The sequence below is a fragment of the Triticum urartu genome, chromosome 7A, assembly GCF_056163025.1.
Source record: "Triticum urartu cultivar PI428250 chromosome 7A, HENAU_Tu73, whole genome shotgun sequence".
NCBI lineage: Eukaryota > Viridiplantae > Streptophyta > Magnoliopsida > Poales > Poaceae > Triticum > Triticum urartu.
Window position 1 is genome coordinate 475,615,161 of NC_141879.1, and position 18,912 is coordinate 475,634,072.

At 42.0% G+C, this 18,912-nt stretch overlaps 1 protein-coding gene across 1 annotated transcript; it reads right to left on the bottom strand.

Annotated features, from left to right (window-relative positions):
- Window positions 1-260: 260 nt before the first annotated feature.
- LOC125522750 (uncharacterized) lies at window positions 261-2,922 on the bottom strand. Its single transcript, XM_087533096.1, has 6 exons — window positions 2,825-2,922; window positions 2,588-2,687; window positions 2,363-2,437; window positions 2,026-2,250; window positions 1,337-1,481; window positions 261-502 (listed from the first exon to the last, which is right to left on the bottom strand). Exons 1-5 carry the CDS (start codon window positions 2,920-2,922, stop codon window positions 1,365-1,367), a joined length of 615 nt encoding a protein of 204 aa, XP_087389222.1. The 3' UTR covers window positions 261-502; window positions 1,337-1,364.
- Window positions 2,923-18,912: the final 15,990 nt, after the last annotated feature.

Sequence of the window (18,912 nt, forward strand, 5' to 3'; positions counted from 1 at the left end):
TCTACTTTCTGAAGTGGACGGCAAAGCAGCCTTTGCCATCAGCGGCTGACGGCAAAGGGCATGGCTCTTTGCCATCTACTGGCAAACGGCAAAGGGCATGGCTCTTTGCCATCTGCTGGCAGACGGCAAAGACTGCAGCCTCTTCGCCATCTGCTGGCAGATGGCAAAGAGACCAAATTGGCATTAATTCTGTTTCTTCTTATATCCATTCATTTTCATAGAAAATCAAACACACACACACATACATATATATATATATATATGACCAATATAGGATATCCAACACATGTTACCAATAGTAGCAAGTTTCATCCATACATATACATAGTTTCATCAATATTACACAGTTTCATCCATAGGTAGCAAGTTTCACAAAGTAAAAAACAAAAACTAAAGACAAGCACTCCATATCTGAAATTACAAGAAATGACCTAAAACTAAATATCTATTTTCCTAGGCAGCACACACTTGACCACCATAGCAGCTTGCCGGACCGTTGTATCTGTGGAGCACAAAACAACAGTCAGCCTGATTAGAAATTTTAAGGAGAGCAGTGCTAGTTTAAGAGTTATGAACAGATATAAATGGTGCGTAAATTCCTATTATTCAACAAACATAAGCTATTTCCAAGTGAAACACGGGGCAATGTTATCCACTTCAAAACAGAACAGAACACATAGGTACACACATTGTCAAGTTTTTTCCACAAATGAGTTACTTATTGAGTTCAAGAAATGACCAAGGGCCTAATTGGTTCACAGGAACTAAAAACTCATAAATAGGGAAATCACTGGGTTGCAATGTCATGCCATCTCTTGATACTATATGTTCGACAGGATGTTTGAGTGCATCATAGAAAACCATAGGAGTTTTTCAAGGCCGCTTTTTACAATCATATGGAATAATTTGAAGCGGAGAGGCCCCAAAAGGGGAAATCATGTTGTGTGGGAAAAGAGAATACCATTCACCATAATGAAAAATATAGCATGCCAGAATCACTATTCTAGAGCACATATCCGTACCAAAACGTTTATAGTGTTTCCAACTCTTCTAAGCATGTTAGAACACTATTCGGACAATCAAATTGAGTTATCTAAGCAATTTGACAATCAAATGGAGTTAACACGGGCCCCAAGGTTAGGGATTTAGTGACGGCAACAGTCTGCCAGCCGGCTTCCTCAATAGAAGGGACAGACCCAGTGCTAGAAGCAGAACAAGAACGTTGATACACAAGATAAGCACAAGCCCTTGAGAGCAGTCTGCTTGGCAGAACAATTAATTAACCTCTAGAAGCAGAAGAAGCACATTGATAGACAAGTTATTATGAAGAACCAACCTTGAGAGCGGTCTGCTTGCGCAAGATATCATTGGACTTGAACACGACTGCGACAATCCAGATCATGACGAAGAAACCTACACAATATAAACTCAATTGGAATGAGGAACTCGCCATCATCTTCTGACCAAGAGGCATCAAGTACCTAGACAAAAAAGTAAGAGCACAATAAGATACAATGTATGCCGGTGGACATGTTTAACAGCAAGAAAACTGCCCTATAAATAGCATAGTTAAATGTGATTCCTCCTAGTAGTATGTGTTCTATTATTCATAGTGATGAGAGCCCGAGACTATGCCAATAATGTCCAGAAAGAAAAGGCCTCCAAAATGTAGCATTATTTCAGTAGCAAGATTTTCTTTTTGGAAATAGGTTTATCTGAGGAGCGTTGACCTACGTCACATACTGTAATACATGCACTTCATTTGTTTTTAAGAAACTTGAGATTACTGCTGGTGCTAAAACAAAGCCCACCAAAATCCTCTTTCAGCTAAAATACCAATTCACGTACTAGCTTGCATCACTAGTTAAGCAAACAGATTTATCACTTGTAGCAGCGCTGACCAAATTGCCACGGCAGCAAAACCCCAGCCATATGAGTACCCTGTCTTAAATCTAGACTATACCAATTGTGCAACTGACATTGAGATTTCAGAGGGCGGGCGCAGCAAAACAGCAAGTGCTATACCTTCACATTGGGGTCCCTGAGGTTGGTGTGCAGCCACTCGGCGGACACAACAGGCTCGGTCCACGGCACCGCGTGGACGACGCCCGACGCAGCGTTGGTGGCGGCGGCCTTCGAGACGGCCGATGACATGGCATTGAAGCACGCGGTGATCCCGAACCGCGTCATCGACGGCAACAGCGACGCCCCGCACCCGACCTCTGCCGTGCGCGCCCATCTGACCCTGCCCTACAAGTTTCCAAGAAAATTATGACAGCCTCAACAAGTACTGAACGAAAAGAAGATCTGACAACTACTCCCTCTGTCTCATAATATACAGAAACATCAGAAACTTGTGTACCTTCCAAATGGACCAAACACTTTGTTGATCGCTTGGAGAAAATATATGCTTTGAGGAAGAAGAATTGTTGTCGCGCTACCTACGTAAGAAGGTTGCCGCATAAGTAATCAGGTTGATCATGAGCTTAACACTAAGCATTTACAGAAAATAGTAGAGATGAAGCAAGCAACAATATTTACTTCCGGGATATTATCAGCGGATCCATGAGATGGTCAGGCTTTGAACCCTCTGCTGCCCACAAGTATCAGTATCAAAATGACCTTGCCCAGGTAGTGTACCACCACATATTAGCATGAGCTCGTCCAAATACAAGACACGGTGGGGACTGAAGAACAACGAGACTGCAAACAGAATTAGCATTGCAGGAACCGCGGAGCATAGGCAACGCAATCGACAGTACTGAGCCACAGACAGAGCAAGCGAGCAGGCACGGAAAAAACAGGGCGGAGGAGCGGGACTCACGCGCGCTCGAGCTCGTCGGGATCGAGATCTTCGGCTGCGGCCGCGGCGAGCCAGAGCAGCGCCACCGCGCAGATCCCCGGGGCCCATCGGGGCCCCATCCCCGCCTCTCGGCCGGCCTCAGATCACCCATGGCGGGCGGGGCGCAGAGGAGCTCGGTGCTCGGCTCCCATGGCGGCGGCGGATCTCGAGGTCGGGGCGACCGGCGACGAGGCTTCCGCGGCGGGGCGGCGAGCTTGTGGGGAGGTGGCAGCGCGAGGCGGCGGGGCTCCTGGGGTCCGTTGAGGTGGCAGCACGCACCGGCGGGCGGAGGTGAGGTGGCGCAGCGGCGCGGGGTCGGGAGGCTCTCGGCTGTGGGGCGGGCGTCATCGAATCCCGCCGGAGCTCGCCGGAATCGGCCGGCGTAGCTTCTCGCGGGAGGGAGAGGGAGAGACGAGCGGGAGAGAGAGAGGGGTGGGGCAGAGAGATAGGGGCGGAGAGAGAGGGGATAGATATAGAGGAGGTGGGGCAACGTTTTTTTTACCCGCAAAAAAAAGATAGCCCCCTCTTTGCCGTCCGCCAACAGATGGCAAAGAATCTTTGCCGTCCGCCAGCAGATGGCAAAGAGTGGGGTTGGACCGTTGCAGTATATTGGCATCCGGTGGCACCTCTTTGCCGTCCGCTGACAGATGGCAAAGATTCTTTGCCATCTGCCAGTAGACGGCAAAGAAATGACAGATGGCAAAGACCTTCTTTGCCGTCTGCCAGTTATTTGCCGTCTGTTGTTTGGTAGCTGATGGCAAAGACCTTCTTTGTCGTCCGCAAGCAGACGGCAAAGAACTGTCAGACGGCAAAATCCCTGATTCCAGTAGTGTCCCTCCTCATTGTGGTGGCCGCCGAGATGATGAAGATGGCCACCGGAGATGATTCCCCCCTCCGGCAGGGTGCCGGAACGGGTCTAGATTGGTTTTCGGTGGCTACGGAGCCCTGCGGCAGCGAAACTTCTCATCTAGGTTAACCCCGAAGGGTTTCAGAATATTTGGGAATTTATAGTGCAAAGAGGGGGTGCGGGAGGTCACCGAGGTGGGCACAACCCACCTGGGCGCGCCAGGGGGCCCTGGCACGCCCTGGTGGGTTGTGCCCCCCTCGGGGCACCCCCCAGGTGCAGCTCTGACCCATTGGGTTCCTTTTGGTAAAAAAATCTCCATAAAGTTTCGCGGTGTTTGGACTCCGTTTGATATTGATTTCCTGCGATGTAAAAAACATCAAAGATGGTTAAGTTTCCTAGCCATAAACATGTGTTGTCATTTCATGAATGGGATCACATCATTAGAGAATGATGTGATGGACAAGACCCACCCGTTAGCTTAGCATAATGATCGTTTATTTTTTCTGCTATTGCTTTCTTCATGACTTATACATGTTCCTCAGACTATGAGATTATGCAACTCCCGAATACAGGAGGAACACCTTGTGTGCTATCAAATGTCACAACGTAACTGGGTGATTATAAAGATGCTCTACACATGTCTCCGATGGTGTTTGTTGAGTTGGCATAGATCGAGATTAGGATTTGTCACTCCGTGTATCGGAGAGGTATCTCTGGGCCCTCTCGGTAATGCACATCACTATGAGCCTTGCAAGCAATGTGTCTAATGAGTTAGCCATGGGATGATGCATTACGAAACGATTAAAGAGACTTGCCGGTGACGAGATTGAACTAGGTATGATGATACCGACGATCGAATCTTGGGCAAGTAACATACTGATGACAAAGGGAACAACGTATGTTGTTATGTGGTTTGACCAATAAAGATCTTCGTAGAATATGTAGGATCCAATATGGGCATCCAGGTTCCGCTATTGGTTATTGACCGGAGATGTGTCTCGGTCATGTCTACATACTTCTCGAACCCGTAGGGTCCGCGCGCTTAATGTTCGATGACGATTTGTATTATGAGTTATGTGATTTGATGTACAGAAGTTTGTTCGGAGTCTCGTATGAGATCACGGACATGACGAGGAGTCTCGAAATGGTTGAGACATAAATTTTGATATATTGGACCATGTTATTCGGACACCGGAAGTGTTCCGGGTAGTTTCGGGTAAAAACAGAGTGCCGGAGGGGTTACCGAAACCCCCCGGGGGAACTAATGGGCCACCATGGGCCTTATTGGAGAGAGAGGATGGCCGCCAGGGCAAATGCGCCCCCCTTGCAGTCCGAATTGGACAAGGGAAGGGGGCGGCTCCCCCTTTCCTACTCCCTCTCCCTCTCCTTCCTTCCCCCTTTCTCCCTTTTGGCGGAATCCTACTAGGACTAGAAGTCCTAGTAGGACTCCCCTCTTGGGCGCGCCCTAGGGGCCGGCCAGCCCTCCCCTCCTCCCTCCTTTATATACATGGGGAGGGGGGGCACCCTAGAACACACAAGTTGATCTTTTAGCCGTGTGTGGTGCCCTCCTCCACAATTACACACCTCGGCCATATCGTCGTAGTGCTTAGGTGAAGCCCTACGCCGGTAAACTTCATCATCACCGTCACCATACCATTGTGTTGCTGGAACTCTCCCTCAGCCTCAACTGGATCAAGAGTTCGAGGGACGTCATCGAGCTGAACGTGTGTTGATCGCGGAGGTGTCGTGTGTTCGGTACTTGAATCAGTTGGATCGCAAAGACGTTCGACTACATCAACCGCGTTACTAAACGCTTCCGTTTTCGGTCTACGTGGGTACATAGACACACTCTCCCCTCTTGTTTCTATGCATCTCCTAGATAGATCTTGCGTGATTGTAGGACTTTTTTGAAATACTGCATTCCCCAACAATAGTAACATCTATGTCTTCTATCTCCGCGGGTGCTATGTCATTTATAATTTCTTGATATAAGGAATAAGGAATAGCACTCACGCTAGCACCTATGTCACATAAACCATGATAACACTAATCTCCTATTTTAACTGAGACAACGGGCATGCCAACAACAGGTCTAGGTTTATCCTTTGTATGAAGTTTGGCAATTCTAGCAGCTTCTTCACAGAAGTAAATAACATGCACATCTACATTTTCTTCCAGGAGATCCTTAACCATACCAAAACTATGCTCTACTTTAATTTGTTCATCAGGTTTGAGTGTTCTAATATAACTTTTGTTTACCCCAGTTGAAACTTTAGCATGTTCCTTTATCCTAACAGGGAAATGTGGTTTCTCAATATAAGTAGTAGGAACATTTGGATCAATATTATAATTATAGTTTCCTCTTTAGCTAGTACCGGTTCTTTAATTTCTTCTTTAATAGGTGGGTGATATTTAAACCACTTATCTTTAGGGAGATCAACATGAGTGGCAAATGATTCACAAAAGGAGGCTACTATCTCAGAGTCAAGTCCATATTTAGTGCTAAACTTTTGAAAAGCATTGGTATTCATAAAAGATTTAACACAATCATACTTAAGCTTAACACCTGACTCTTTACCTTCGTCAAGTTCCCAATCTTCAGCGTTGCATTTAATTCTTTCCAAAAGATCCCACCGAAATTCAATAGTCTTCTTAATAAAGAGCTAGCACAAGAAGTATCAAGCATGGATCGATCATTATGAGAAAGCCGAGCATAGAAATTCTGGATAATAATTTCTCTTGAGAGCTCATGATTGGGGCACGAATATAGCATTGACTTAAGCCTCCCCCGAGCTAGAGTGATACTTTCTCCTTCACGAGGCCAAAGATTATATATATAATTCCGATGATGATGAACTAGATGCATGGGATAATTTTTTTGGTGGAACTTCAATTTCAATCGTTTCCAATTCCAAGATCCAATATCATCGCATAACCTATACCATGCCAATGTGTTTCCCTTCAAAGATAAAGGTAAAACCTTCTTCTTAACTTCATCTCCGAGTAAACCTGCAAGCTTAAACAATCCACAAACTTGTTCCACATATATCAAGTGCATATCAGGATGTTCGGTTCCATCTCCTGCATAAGGATTAGCTAGCAGTTATTCCATCATACCCGAAGGAATTCCATATCCAATATTTTCAGTAGGTGAAGTAGGTTGAGGGGTAGCTAATTGTGGTTCCGGTCGAGGTGAAGATACCCCGAACAAACCCCTCAAAGGATTGTTTTCCATAGTAACAAGTGACAATAAATTTCAGCACACTATATAAATGTTTCCTTACAAGATTCCACTCACCAAAGGCGCTTCACTCCCCGGCAATAGCGCCAGAAAATAGCCTTGATGACCCACAAGTATATGGGATCAATTGTAGCTCTTTTCGATAAGTAAGAGTGTCAAACCCAACGAGGAGCAGAAGGAAATGACAAGTGGTTTCAGCAAGGTAATGTCTGCAAGTGCTGAAATTGTAAGTAATAGAGTTGTTTGATAGAAAGATAATTTGTAACGAGCAAGTAACGATAGTAGTAACAAAAGTAAAGCAAGATAGCTCAATTATTTTGAGGCAAAGTATGGGCCAAAACGGTCTCTTATAATAAGCAAAGCGTTCTTGAGGGTACACGGGGATTTCATCTAGTCACGTTCATCATGTTGATTCGATTCGTGTTCGCTACTTTGATAATTTGATATGTGGGTGGACCGGTGCTTAGGTGTTGTTCTTAATTGAACAAAGCTCCTACTTATGATTAACCCTCTCGCAAGCATCCGCAACTACGAGAAAAGTATTAAGAATAAATTCTAACCATAGCATTACACTTTTTGATCCAATCGGTCCCTTACGGAATAGCGCATAAACTAGGGTTTAAGCTTCTGTCACTATCGCAACCCATCATCTAATAAATACTACACAATGCATTCCCTTAGGCCCAAATATGGTGAAGTGTCATGTAGTCGATGTTCACATGACACCACTAAGGGAATCACAACATACATACTATCAAAATATCGAACACATATCAAGTTCACATGATTATTTGCAAAATGATTTCTCCCATGACCTCAAGAACAAAAGTAACTACTCACAAATGATAATCATGCTCAAGATAAAAGGGGTATTAAATAGCATATTGGATCTGAACATATAATCTTCCACCAAATAAACCATATAGTAATCAACTACAAGATGTAATCAACACTACTAGTCACCCACAAGCACCAATCTATAGTTCTGGTAACAAGATTGAACACAAGAGATGAACTAGGGTTTGAGATGAGATGGTGTTGATGGAGATTTCCCTCCCCAAGATGGGAGATTTGTTGGTGATGATGATGACGATAATTTCCCCCTCTGGGAGGGAAGTTCCCCCGGCGGAATCGCTCTGCTGGAGGGCAAAAGTGATCCTTCCCAAGTTCTGCCTCAAGACGGCGGCGCTCCGTCCCAAAAGTCCTCTCCTTATTTTTTCTAGGTCAAAATGACCTATGTACCAGAAGATGGGCACTAGAGGTGGGCCTGGATGAGCACAACCCACCAGGACGCGCCCTGGTGTCTTGTGCTCACCAGGGTGGCCCCCTCCGGTACTTATTGGCTCCAATATTCCTCATCTATTCCATAAAAAATCTCCGTAAAGTTTTAGCTTGTTTGGAGTTGTGCGGAATAGGTAGCCTGACGTAGCTTTTCTAGGTCCAGATTTCCAGCTGCCGGAATTCTCCCTCTTTGTGTGTACCTTGCATATTATGAGAGAAGAGGCATTAGAATTACTCCAAAAAGCATTATTATGCATAAAAACATCATAAATAACAGTAGGAAAACATGATGCAAAATGGACGTATCACTGGCCTATGGGTGCCGCGCTCTCCGAGGCACCGTCGTCCCCTCCGGTCGTGCCATCTTTCTTGTAATGCCAGGAGGACCTATCGGTTTTCTGCGGCGCCGAGCTATCGGCTACTGTAGCGGTGTCACCCAATGTATCAGTTTCCAACTTCTCGCACGACCGCACGTCTGATCTTTTCACCGGCATCCTTGCAAAGGACATGCGCAAGATCCCCGACGGCAATGTCAGAGGGCTCTTGCTCACAACAAAGTGGTGCTCGTCGTACGACGGCTCGACCCTCCAGGGTCTCCGTCTCGAGCCGTAGCGGGTAGGGCCGATTGGCGTCTGTGGCTTGCGACAGACGGCAGCCGCTGGCGGCGCTCAAAGTCGCACAAACTCGACGTAGAGCTTGCCGGCGTCGAGGAGCGACTGGGGTGTGCCGAATCACGACGGTGACAAGTTACATGCAACGACGTGTCCAGTTGAAGCGTAGAGGAGTATGAATGTAGATTAGCCAAACAAATTTGTAGAAAAACGATAGTGTTTTTTCAAAAGCTCACTTTTTATGTTTTATGAAAACCAATTCTTATTTATCCTAAGGTTTGTTACCCTAACCAAACATAGTTTTAGGACTAAATGTGTTTAGAGGAAACCGGTTAGTATAATCCCTTTATCCAAAAAAACCCTTAATGCACCTCCATGGAGTTTTGTAAATGAAGTGTTGAAGATTTCCACCTAAAATTATCCTGGCAGAATTGAGTGTAATCACGAACACATCTATTTTTTCAAATTTCTTTACATTTGAAAAAGTATTTTTGACACGCGAGATCATGTGCTCATCGGAGTAGATTTTTTTTGAGCAAAGATAGCCAGACTTTATTGATTGTTCACAATGTTTGTGGGAATTACAAAAACATCATGTGGTATGCCCAACCAAATGTGTCTACCCTGAGGCAACAAAGTACCCAGTCTAGCTATCTTATGAGCTTCATAATTAGTAGCTCGAAATTCATGAACAAAATTACATGAAATAAAGGACCTTTTCTCTCTTGTATCTCCTTGATGATTCCTCCGAATGAGCCTGTAGTACCATCTCGAATTCCATTCACCACCTCTTTGCAATCTAAAGCTACGTGTAAATATTGCAAACCAAGACCTTCTACTAGTGTGAGAGCTTCTCTTCCTGCTATTGCTTCTAGAACTGAGGGATCAGTCATCCCCTGAATTACGAACACAGAAGAACCCAAGTATGCCCCATCTCGGTCCCTACATATGGCAACTGCTGCTCCTATGTTGTGGTCAACAAAAACTCCCGCATCAACATTTATTTTGACGAAGCCCAATAGTGGGGGAATCCATCTCTGCTGGCTATGATATGGAGTTGTAACAACACTTTTTGTGGGCTCCTTAAGTTGATCCAACTCCGCAAAAAATATATCAACAAAAAGATGAGTGGAAAGCGGACTCTGCGGAATACCTTCATGAGTAAGTTTCCTCCTGGCTGTACATATTGCCCACATTGTCACTATCAAACAAGTGATCTCATCGTGGGAAAGAACATCAAACATCGTAAAAAGCCAATTCCTTGCAAACGACTTGTTTTCTAACGCTTTTCCTCTTGTTTTGGACTCTAATTTGCATGATTTGAATGAAACTAACCAAGACTGATCTTGTTTTCAACAGAACTACCATGGTGTTGTTTTTGTGCAAAAATAAAATTTCTCAGAATGGCACGAAACTTTTTGGAGATTTTTTATGGAATAAAATAAAAATACTGGGGCCAAGAACCACCGGAGGGGGTGATACGTCTCCAACGTATCTATACTTTTTTATTGTTCCATGCTATTATATTATCTGTTTTGGATGTTTAATGGGCTCTATTATGCACTTTTATATTATTTTTGGGACTAACCTATTAACCGAAGGCCCAGTGCAAATTGATGTTTTTTTGCCTATTTCAGTGTTTCGTAGAAAAGCAAAATCAAATGGAATCCAAACGGAATGAAACCTTCGCGGGGATATTTTTTGGAACAAACTCAATCCAGGAGACTTGGAGTGGAGGTCAAGAAAGCCACGAGGTGTCCACGAGGTAGGGCGGTGCGCCAAGGGGGGCAGGCGCGCCCCCACCCTCATGGGCCCCTCGCCGCTCCACCGACCTACTTCTTTCGCTTATATATACTCTTATACCCTGAAAACATCTAGGGGAGCCATGAAACCACTTTTCCACCGCCGCAACCTTCTGTACCTATGAGATCCCATCTGGGGACCTTCTCCGATGATCTGACGAAGGGGGATTCGATCACGGAGGGCTTCTACATCAACACCATAGCCTCTCCGATGATGTGTGAGTAGTTTACCACAGACCTTCGGGTCCATAGTTATTAACTAGATGGCTTCTTCTCTCTCTTTGGTTCTCAATACAAAGTGCTCCTCAATGTTCTTGGAGATCTATTCGATGTAATACTTTTTGCGGTGTGTTTGCCGAGATTCGATGAATTGTGGGTTTGTGATCAAGTTTATCTATGAACAATATTTGATTCTTCTCTGAATTCTTATATGCATGATTTCGTATCTTTGCAAGTCTCTTCAAATCATCAGTTTGGTTTGTCCTACTAGATTGATCTTTCTTGCAATGGGAGAAGTGCTTAGCTTTGGGTTCAATCTTGCGGTGTTCTTTCCCAGTGACAGCAGGGGCAGCAAGGCATGTATTGTACTATTGCCATCGAGGATAAAAAGATGGGATTTATATCATATTGCTTGAGTTTATCCCTCTACATCATGTCATCTTGCCTAATGTGTTACTCTGTCCTTATGAACTTAATACTCTAGATGCATGCTGGATAGCGGTCGATGTGTGGAGTAATAGTAGTAGATACAAAATCGTTTCGGTCTACTTGACACGGACGTGATGCCTATGTTCATGATCATGCCTAGATATTCTCATAACTATGCGCTTTTCTATCAATTGCTCGGCAGTAATTTGTTCACCCACCATAATATATGCTATCTTGAGAGAAGCCACTAGTGCAACCTATGGCCCCCGGGTCTACTTTACATCATATTATTTTCCCGTCAACTAGCCATTTCTGTTGCAGTTTATTTTGCAATCTTTATTTTCCAATCTATACAACAAAAATACCAAAAATATTTATCTTATTATCTTTATCAGATCTCACTTTTGCAAGTGGCCGTGAAGGGATTGGCAACACCTTTATCGCGTTGGTTGCAAGGTTCTTATTTGTTTGTGCAGGTACTAGGTGATTTGCGTGTAGTCTCCTAATGGATTGATACCTTGGTTCTCAAAAACTGAGGGAAATACTTACGCTACTTTGGTGCATCACCCTTTCCTCGTCAGGGGAAAACCAATGCACGCTCAAGAGGTAGCAAGAAGGATTTCTGGCGCCGTTGCCAGGGAGGTTTACGCCAAGTCAAGTCAAGATTTGATCTCCCGTCAACTTGCCAATTTCTGGCGCCATTGCCGGGGAGATCTACGCCAAGTCAAGACATACCAAGTACCCATTACAAACTCTTATACCTCGCATTACATTATTTTCCATTTGCCTCTCCTTTTCCTCTCTCCCACTTCACCTTTGCCGTTTTATTCGCCTGTTTTCTGTTCGTTTCTTTTCGCTTGCCTCTTGTTTGCTTGTGTGTTGGATTGATTGTTTGTCACGATGGATCAAGGTAATACCAAATTGTGTGACTTTTCCAATACCAACAATAATGATTTTATTAGCACTCCGATTGCTCCTACTACCGATGTTGAATCTTGTGATATCAATACCGCTTTGTTGAATCTTGTTATGAAAGATCAATTTTCTAGCCTTCCTAGTGAAGATGCCGCTACCCATCTAAACAGCTTCGTTGATTTGTGTGATATGCAAAAGAAGAAAGATGTGGATATTAATATTGTTAAATTGAAGCTATTTCCGTTTTCTCTTAGAGAACGTGCTAAAACTTGGTTCTCTTCTTTGCCTAAAAATAGTATTGATTAATGGAATAAGTGCAAATATGCTTTTATCTCTAAGTATTTTCCTCCCGCTAAGATCATCTCTCTTAGGAACGATATTATGAATTTTAAGCAACTTGAGCATGAGCATGTTGCACAAGCTTGGGATAGGATGAAATTAATGATACGTAATTTCCCTACACATGGTTTGAATTTATGGATGATTATACAAAAAACTTATGCTGGGTTGAATTTTGCTTCTAGAAATCTTTTAGATTCGGCCTCGGGAGGCACTTTTATGGAAATCACTTTAGGAGAAGCTACTAAATTCCTAGGCAATATTATGGTTAATTATTCTCAATGGCACACCGAAAGATCCACTAGTAAAAACGTTCATGATATTGAAGAGATTAATGTGTTTAGTGGAAAGATGGATGAACTTATGAAATCGTTTGCTAATAAGAGTGTTTCTTCTGATCCTAATGATATGCCTTTGTCCACTTTGATTGAGAATAATAATGAATCTATGGATGTGAATTTTGTTGGTAGGAACAATTTTGGTAACAACGCGTATAGAGGAAATTTTAATTATAGGTCGTTACCTAGTAATTCCTCTAATAATTATGGAAATTCCTACAACAATTCTTATGGAAATTTTAATAAGATTCCCTCTGATTTTGAGACTAGTGTTAAAGAATTTATGAATTCGCAAAAGAATTTCAATGCTTTGCTTGAAGAAAAATTGCTTAAGATTGATGAGTTGGCTAGGAACGTGCATAGAATTTCTCTTGATGTTGATTCTTTGAAACTTAGATCTATTCCACCTAATCATGATATCAATGAGTCTCTCAAAAGCCATGAAAATTTCCATTGATGAGTGCAAAGAAAGAACAACTAGGATACGTGCTAAAAATGATTGCTTTGAGAAAGCGTGTTCTTCTAGTTTTCATGATAATAGTGATGAAGATCTAAAAGTGATTGATGTGTCTCCTATTAAGTCTTTGTTTTCCAATATGAATCTTTATAAAGATGGGACTGGAGATGATTCAACTTTAGTTAGAAGGTGTCCCAATGATTCAGAGTTTTTAGATCTTGATGCAAAAATTAGTAAAAGTGGGATTGAGGAGGTCAAAACTTTACATAGCAATGAACCCACTATCTTGGATTTCAAGGAATTTAATTATGATAATTGCTCTTTAATAGATTGTATTTCCTTGTCGCAATCCGTGTTAAATTCTCCTCATGCTTATGATCAAAACAAAGCTTTTACAAAACATATCGTTGATGCTTTAATGCAATCTTATGAAGAAAAACTTGAATTAGAAGTTTCTATCCCTATAAAACTTTATGATGAGTGGGAACCTACTATTAAAATTAAGATTAAAGATCATGAATGCTATGCTTTTATGTGATTTGGGTGCTAGTGTTTCCACGATTCCAAAAACTTTGTGTGATGTGTTAGGTTTTTGTGAATTTGATGATTGTTCCTTAAATTTGCATCTTGCGGATTCCACCATTAAGAAACCTATGGGAAGGATTAATGATGCTTTTATTTTTGCAAATAGGAATTATGTGCCCGTAGATTTCATTGTTCTTGATATAGATTGCAATCCTACATGTCCTATTATTCTTGGTAGACCTTTCCTTAGAACGATTGGTGCAATTATTGACATGAAAGAAGGAAATATTAGATTCCAATTTCCGTTAAGGAAAGGCATGGAACAATTTCCTATAAAGAAAATTAAATTACCTTATGAATCAATTATAAGAGCCACATATGGATTGCATACCAAAGATGACAATACCTAGATCTATTCTTATTTTTATGCCTAGCTAGGGGCGTTAAACGATAGCGCTTGTTGGGAGGCAACCCAATTTTATTTTTATTCCTTGCTTTTTGTTCCTGTTTAGTAATAAATAATCCATCTATCCTCTGTTATGATTGTGTTTTTTATGTTTTAATTAGTGTTTGTGCCAAGTAAAGCCTTTAGGATCTTCTTGGATGATTGTTATTTGATCTTGCTGAAAAAACAGAAAGTATGCACTCACGAGAATAATTTTCATTTTTTAACAGACAGCGATAAAATACCAATTCCAACTGAAGTAGATCATTATACAAATTATTTAGGATTTCCTAATTTCTCAGGATTTTTGGAGTTACATAAGTATTCGAAACCTACAGATTACTACAGGCTGTTCTGTTTTTGACAGATTCTGTTTTTCGTGTGTTGTTTGCTTATTTTGATGAATCTATGGCTAGTATCGGGGGGTATGAACCATAGAGAAGTTGGAGTAAAGTAGGTTTAACACCAATATAAATAAATAATGAGTTCATTACAGTACCTTAAAGTGGTGGTTTGTTTTCTTATACTAACGGAGCTCATGAGATTTTCTGTTGAGTTTTTGTGTTGTGAAGTTTTCAAGTTCTTGGGTAAAGATTTGATGGATTTTGGAACAAGGAGTGGCAAGAGCCTAAGAGTAGCGACCAGACCTCAAACAGTATGATCTCTGTGTATAAGTGTCATCCCTGGATCGGTAATGCTGACACACACAGTACTTGAAGGATTTATAACAGAGTGGCAATCACACACTTATTACATCGAATGTCTCAAAAGAGAACTTATTACAATAAATATGGATTAAGGCCATCTAATACAATAACAACGGAAGGCTTGGAAGATAAAGTGAGTCCATCAACTCCAACGGCATCACTGAGTGAAAGACCACGACCTAAGGCTCCTTACTCGTCGTCTGAAAAGTCTGCAACATGATACGTTGCAGCACGAAAAACGGGTCAGCACATAGAATATGCTGGCAATGTAACACAAGAGAGTAATGAACAATGTAAAGCTATCACTACATGCATATATGGTTTGGTGGAGGCTGTAAGGTTAAAGGTTTTGCGAAAAGCCAATTTTTCCCTACTACAAAGGAATAAATTTTATTTAACTATCATGGTGGTTGTTAAACATTGAGAAGGTTCACCCAACTCAATCCCAATTAAAAAGGTAATCATCATTAAACGCAATCAAATTATATTAGGAGTGATGAGATCCACATGAAAATCCAAAAACTAGATACTCAACATGTCCATAACCGGGGACACGACTAACCATGATTAGTTTGTACACTCTGCAGAGGTTTGTGCACTTTTCCCCACAAGACTCGATCTCCTCCATTGGAGTTCTCGCACTACATGGTGTTTGAGAAAGGATGACCGAGACACAGTCTTTCCGAAGAGGTCCCCTTAACCGATAGATACGCCGGTATACCTACAATCCCCTACATCTGCTAGCCCATCATGGAAAGGTTTCCCACAACTTACTCAACTATGCCAGAGCCCATAATGGCATGTGGCTGCACACAAAAGTTTACAATATGAATAATCTTATGATCCCTTTGAGCCTGGGTGGCGGTCCATAGGAAAATCACACGGTACCCCGGGATTTCCAAAAATACAGGCAACCACTGGGTTCCCTAGGTGCCTCAATCCACCCAGATGTGTATTAAAGTTGCCACCTTAAGTTAACCATTAATTTAACAATCTCACATCTGTCATGAAAACACTCAAACCCAATCCATGTCTACTAGCATAGCATGGCAAATAAGCAACATAGAAGTAACTCCCAGGGTTTGATAATAAACAGGTGAATATGTACTACCTCATCTACTTCCCAAACCCCACAATTTAATTCAGATCCTAACCATGCAATGTTAGAGGGTTGATCTAATGCAATGAAAACTGGGTAGTAAGAGGTATGATCAAAGTGTTACTTGCCTTGTTGATGATCCGCGAAACTTAGAGACTCGATGTAGCACGCTTCGCACTCCGGGTACTCTATCGCAAACAAACAAGCATACAATAAGCAATCAAGCAAAAACACGGGTAAAACTCAAATAAGAGATCTAACCAAAAAGTTCAACTTAAGAACTGCGGTTTGCCAAAAGAATCAAATCAAACGAAGCAACAAAACTCAAACGGCGAGAGAAATAAGCTTCGTTTACTAATCTGGACTAAGGTTAAATTTTACAGTAGCAAAAACTTGTTTAAGTTGGTTAAACGGAAAGAGGGTTTCGAGACGAAACTCTAGGCGCTTGAATCGCCTGATTCCGATAAACGAGCGAAAAGTTATACTAGAACGAAAATCGGATCAGAAATCGCGACCGAAAATAATCGCGGAAAATCTGAGAAAAAGAAAAACTGACGAACATGTTAATGAACGAACGTTCGTTATCTGTAACTAACGAGTGAAAACCGTTCATTAAAACCAACGTACGGACGAACGTCCGCTAAATAACTAAACCGGGAAAAAAATCGATCTAAATAAAATAAAAAAAACGCGGATCTAAAAAAACCGGGCGGTTTTCCAAAGAAAACCGGCGGCGGCGGCGCTACCTCCGGCGAGTCCGGCGAGGGCGGTGGGTCGGCGGCGTGGCTCCGGCGAGGCGGCAGAGTGGCGGCGGCATGGGGCGGCGTGGGGCGGCGCCCTAAGCGGCGGTGAGGGCGGCTTAGGGTTAGGGTTTGGGGGTGGCGGGCCTTAATGGGCTGCAGGGGGGGCGGCTTTAAAATAATCTTCGGGCTTAACGGACAAGGTGAACATTTATTTGGGCCTAAAATACCATTTTGAAAAACGCATATTTTTCCTAACTCAAATAAAATAGCGATGAAACTCTGAATAAAAATCTTATCTGATTTTAATTGTAAATCTCTGATATTTCTTTATTTTGAGGAAGTCATTTTATCCTCTCTCTTTTATTTTTAATAAAATAAATATTCCAGAGAGAAAAAATTAAAATCAAACGATCCTCTTTTCATAATTCGAGAAAAACCCAAATATGAAAATAACGAAATCCCCAAATCTCTCCGTGGGTCCTTGAGTTGCATGGAATTTCTAGGATCAACCAAAATGCAATAAAACATGATATGCAATGATGATCTAATGTATAACATTCGAAATTGAAAATTTGGGATGTTACACTAAGCTTGGGGATGGCGAAGGCACCCCAAGGTAAAATTCACGGACAACCAAAAGCCTAAGCTTCGGGATGCCCCTCTTTCGTCTTCGTCTATCGGTAACTTTACTTGATGCTATATTTTTATTCACCACATGATATGTGTCTTGCTTGGAGCATCTTGTACGATTTGAGTCTTTGCTTTTTAGTTTACCCCAATCATCCTTGCTGTACACACATTTTGGAGAGACACACATGAATCATAATTTATTAGAATACTCTATGTGCTTCACTTATATCTTTTGAGCTAGATAATTTTGCTCTAGTGCTTCACTTATATCTTTTGAGCTAGATAATTTTGCTCTAGTGCTTCACTTATATCTTTTTAGAGCACGGTGGTGGTTTTATTTTATAGAAATTATTGATCTCTCATGCTTAACTTATATTATTTTGAGAGTCTTTTAGAACAGCATGGTAATTTGCTTTGGTTAAGAAATTAGTCCTAATATGATAGGCATCCAAGATGGGTGTAATAAAAACTTTCATATAAAGTGCATTGAATACTATGAGAAGTTTGATACTTGATGATTGTTTTGAGATATGAAGATGGTGATATTAGAGTCATGCTAGTTGAGTATTTGTGAACTTGAGAGATACTTGTGTTAAAGTTTGTGATTCTCGTAGCATGCACGTATCGTGAACCTTTAGGTGATGAAGTCAGTTTGTGATTCTCGTAGCATGCACGTATCGTGAACCTTTAGGTGATGAAGTCGGAGCATGATTTATTTTTTGATTGTCTTCCTTGTGAGTGGCGGTTGGGGACAAGCGATGGTCTTTTCCTACCAATCTATCCCCCTAGGAGCATGCATGTAATACTTTGTTTCAATAACTAATAGATTTTTGCAATAAGTATGTGAGTTCTTTAAGACTAATGTTGAGTCCATGGATTATACGCACTCTCACCCTTCCACCATTGCTAGCCTCTCTAGTACCACGCAACTTTTGCTGGTACCATAAACCCACCATTTACCTTCCTCAAAACAGCCACCATACCTACCTATTATGGCATTTCCATAGCCATTCCGAGATATATTTCCATGCAACTTTCCAGTGTTCCGTTTATTATGACACGCTCCATCATTGTCATATTGCTTTGCATGATCATGTAGTTGACATCGTATTTGTGGCAAAGCCACCATTCATAATTTTTCATACATGTCACTCTTGATTCATTGCACATCCCGGTACACCGTCGAAGGCATTCACATAGAGTCATATTTTGTTCTAAGTATCGAGTTGTAATTCTTGAGTTGTAAGTAAATAAAAGTGTGATGATCATCATTATTAGAGCATTGTCCCAGAGAGGAAAGGATGTTGGAGACTATTACGCCCCCACAAGTCCGGATGACACTCCGGACGAAAAAAAGAAAAAAGGCCATAAAAAAGAAGAGAAAAGGCCCAAATAAAAAAATATGAGAGAAAAAGAGAGAAGGGACAATGTTACTATCGTTT